Here is a 3,331-nt window from a genome sequence, read left to right on the forward strand (position 1 = left end):
TTGTCCTGAATATCAATTTGATGATAGTTGCGCAGAACTGTGGGCAGAATCTCCCACAGTAGAGAATCTCCACTTAATTTTCTTTCATATGTTGAAATGTACATGAATTTCTGGCTGGGCCCCCTCTCCTTCTTTTGTGAACGCACCTTAACCAAGAATTACTTTAATGTTATTGACAATACCTCCCTAGCCCATCAATCAATCACCCCTATGGCTTGCCAGCAACCAGTTTGTTCACAGACTTTGAATTCCTTCACTCTGGAAGCATATCTTATTTTTATTTTTCCACTTGTCTTTAATAAGATATTATTTAGCTAGCAAATACACACAAACCAAAGACAGATAAAGACTGCAATGCAAACTAACAAAAATTATCACATATGGAACTGAGTTTCCCATTCTTCAGTTTTTAACTATTCTTCCTTTTCGAGGGTAATAATCAGTTGTGAACGCATACTTTTCAAGCAACAGTCTGTGTATCTTCAACTTCACGAGACAGGTGTAACAGTCTTAAGTTGCATGTATTAGAGAACCTAGCATTCGACCTGAAAGCCTGGGACTCTCTGCATGTTTATGGTGTGCCGATGTATTTCTTGCATCTGTCTGATGCGGTCTTTCTGCCACATTAGGTTTTGAGGTATAGGGTATCTCTGTGTGCCATGCAAGTACCGGTATGGGATCCTCACATGACAAGCAGTGGCTCTACATCGAGGCTGTGGCATGGGAGGAAGAAGCATCCACCTCTTTCTCTCAGCACAATATCGATAGGCTTCTTTCCGATACTGTTTGTCAATATCATCACTGTTTTTCCAGCCTCCAATAATGAAGATGTCATCTTTGTAATAGCAAATGGCTGCTCCTTCGATGCTAAGGACTTCTGGAGGCAGGCTTTCAAGGATCTCATCAGACACTTGACTCGCAATTTTTCTTACTGCCTCTTCATTTTCTAAAGAATAACTCTTGGGACAGCACGATGCTGTCTGGTATAAGTTTGAATTGACCACCGACATTTGGAAAAAGCAGTAATTGTCAATAAGCGGCAAAGACTCAACATCTTGCCACTGTCGAGTCTCTGTATCATAGCAAGTAATTACAGCCTTTAATCCATCTTCAGTGTCCTGGTCCACAGGAGTGCGGGCGGCAATGTACACAAAGCGGTCTTCAATGGCTAGTGCTTTGACATCTCGAAGAATCTTTGGAGCCGATTCCAAGCTGTGCCATTTATCAAGCTCAGGATTATAAACATTCACATCTTTAAAGCCAGGACTGAAGTTGCCATGTCCTCCAATGCTATAGAGCTTCCCTTTGACTTCTGTCAGTCCAAATGAATGCTTTCTTGTCATCAGACTACGAACATGTTCCCACGTATTCAAATTTGGGTTATACCTTTCTACAGTTTTAGCAAACCCTGGTTCCATCGATCCAGCAACATATACATAGGATTCTGTTACTGCAACAGCATGTCCATCAAGGTGTTTATGAATATGGGGCAGGTTTACCCATCTGTCTTCATCAACAAAATATCCCACACATTCACTCAAATAGTCCCCTTCTTCTGACACACCCCCAATAACCATGATCACGTCCATGTTTTGCCCCAAACGAGGTAATAATGAGATAAGAAAAGCAGGGTCCTGGAAGGCGGAGAATTGTATTCTCTCTGCTCTCAGGGCATGCCTCTCCACTGCATCAGCCACCAACTTGACACAGACTTCATTATTGGCTACCAGCCTCTCTGGTTTGACACGCTGAGTAAGGTAGGTAGGTTTCATCTGGGACAACCTGAGCAATTTAAAAAGTTCTTCAAAGTATCTCTCTCTCTCTTCAGCATTTCTCTGAACCCACTTCAAAACTGTTTCAAAGAGAACCTCTTCGGAATCGACGGTGATTTCCAAGTCTGAAAGCCAGTCTCGAATGAGATAGAAAGGCAAAGTATAAAATTCTTCATCCTGAATTATTTTGTGGAAATTTCTCCGTATCATATCAGCAGCTTTCAGAGCAAGCTGCCTAAGGGTGTACATGTGAGCTAAGCTATGAATGGCTACACAGTTTGAGAGATGAAGTTTTTTCCTGAGAAATTCGCCACAAAATTCTTTTAAACGAATTAATAAAAACCTGTCGGCCAACTCCAGCACCTCGTGCACGCTGCCCGTGCTGATGCGGATGCGCCCGGTGTACATGTATTGGATAACGGCCTCCACCGTCTCGGGTTCGGGCCCCGGCTCCGAGCTCCACTTTCGCATCTCCACCCGGTCCGAGCGGGACTCACAAAACGGGCCTGAGAGCAGCGGCATGAAGTAGTCGGTGGCGGCGGCCAGCACCGAGCGGTGGGCCCGGAACTCGGGGCCTCCAGCACCGCCGAAACACAGGGTAATGTCGCAGAAGAGGCCCTGGCGCCGCTGTTCGTTCTGCCGCCGGGACAGCTCCGACCACTGCGAGCTGCACTCGAAGTCCTCGGCCTCTGGGCCCAGATCGCCCCCTCTCGCCTCCATTGCAGAGATCCCGGGCCCAGGCCTGAAGGCCACCACGGCAGCCAGCCCCGCCGAGCCGGCGGCGGCCGTCTCCATGCTCTCCACCTCGGCCACCTGCAGAGACGCGGCCGCGGCCGCAGCCTCCGCAGCCATTTTGACGCTGCCACGCCCGAGTTCCACAGTCTACGAACGTTGCGGCCGTTCTGGTCGCGTGTCTTACTTTTTATTTGAAACTTCTTGGAATTCCTCCCTTTATCTTGCTTTGCTTTACCTCTCAGTGTTTACACTCTCCCACCTGCAAATGGGAATCTGCGCAGTCTAAGTTGTCCCTCAGGTTTAAAGCTTTCTCTTCCTTACCTTTGATGACTTGTACATCCTCGACTTCCTCCACATCCTCTCATCTCAGAAGACACACTTTTCTAGTTAGTATTTGCATGGAGAGTTTCTTTTTTTTTTTTTTCCTTTCCTTTTCTTTCTTTCTTTCTTTTTTTTTTTTTTTTGGCTGGGGCTGGGTTTGAACCCCCCTCCTCCAGTATATGGGGCTGGCACCCTACTCCTTTGAGCCACAGGTGCTGCCCTCTTTCTTTTCTTTTTTTAAAGTGTCTACACAAAATATTGAATGACCTATGAGTTTTGTTTTTCTTTCTTTCTTTTTTTTTTTTTTTAGAGACAAGAGTTTCACTTTGTTGGCCTTGGTAGAGTGCCATGGCATCACAGCTCACAACAACCTCCAACTCTTGGGCTTAGGCGATTCTCTTGTCTCAGCTTCACGAGTAGCTGGGACTACAGGCACCTGCCACAAGCCTGGCTATTTTTTTGCTGCAAAAGTTTGGCAGGGGCACCCTAGGATATGGGGCTGG

At 46.3% G+C, this 3,331-nt stretch overlaps 1 protein-coding gene across 1 annotated transcript; it reads right to left on the reverse strand.

Moving 5' to 3' along the window:
• Positions 1 to 533: 533 nt before the first annotated feature.
• Positions 534 to 2,624, reverse strand: LOC128596406 (kelch-like protein 11). The gene has a single exon (XM_053606046.1). It carries the CDS (start codon positions 2,622 to 2,624, stop codon positions 534 to 536), a length of 2,091 nt encoding a protein of 696 aa, XP_053462021.1.
• Positions 2,625 to 3,331: the final 707 nt, after the last annotated feature.

This window comes from Nycticebus coucang, chromosome 10, assembly GCF_027406575.1.
Source record: "Nycticebus coucang isolate mNycCou1 chromosome 10, mNycCou1.pri, whole genome shotgun sequence".
Classification (NCBI taxonomy): Eukaryota; Metazoa; Chordata; class Mammalia; order Primates; family Lorisidae; genus Nycticebus; species Nycticebus coucang.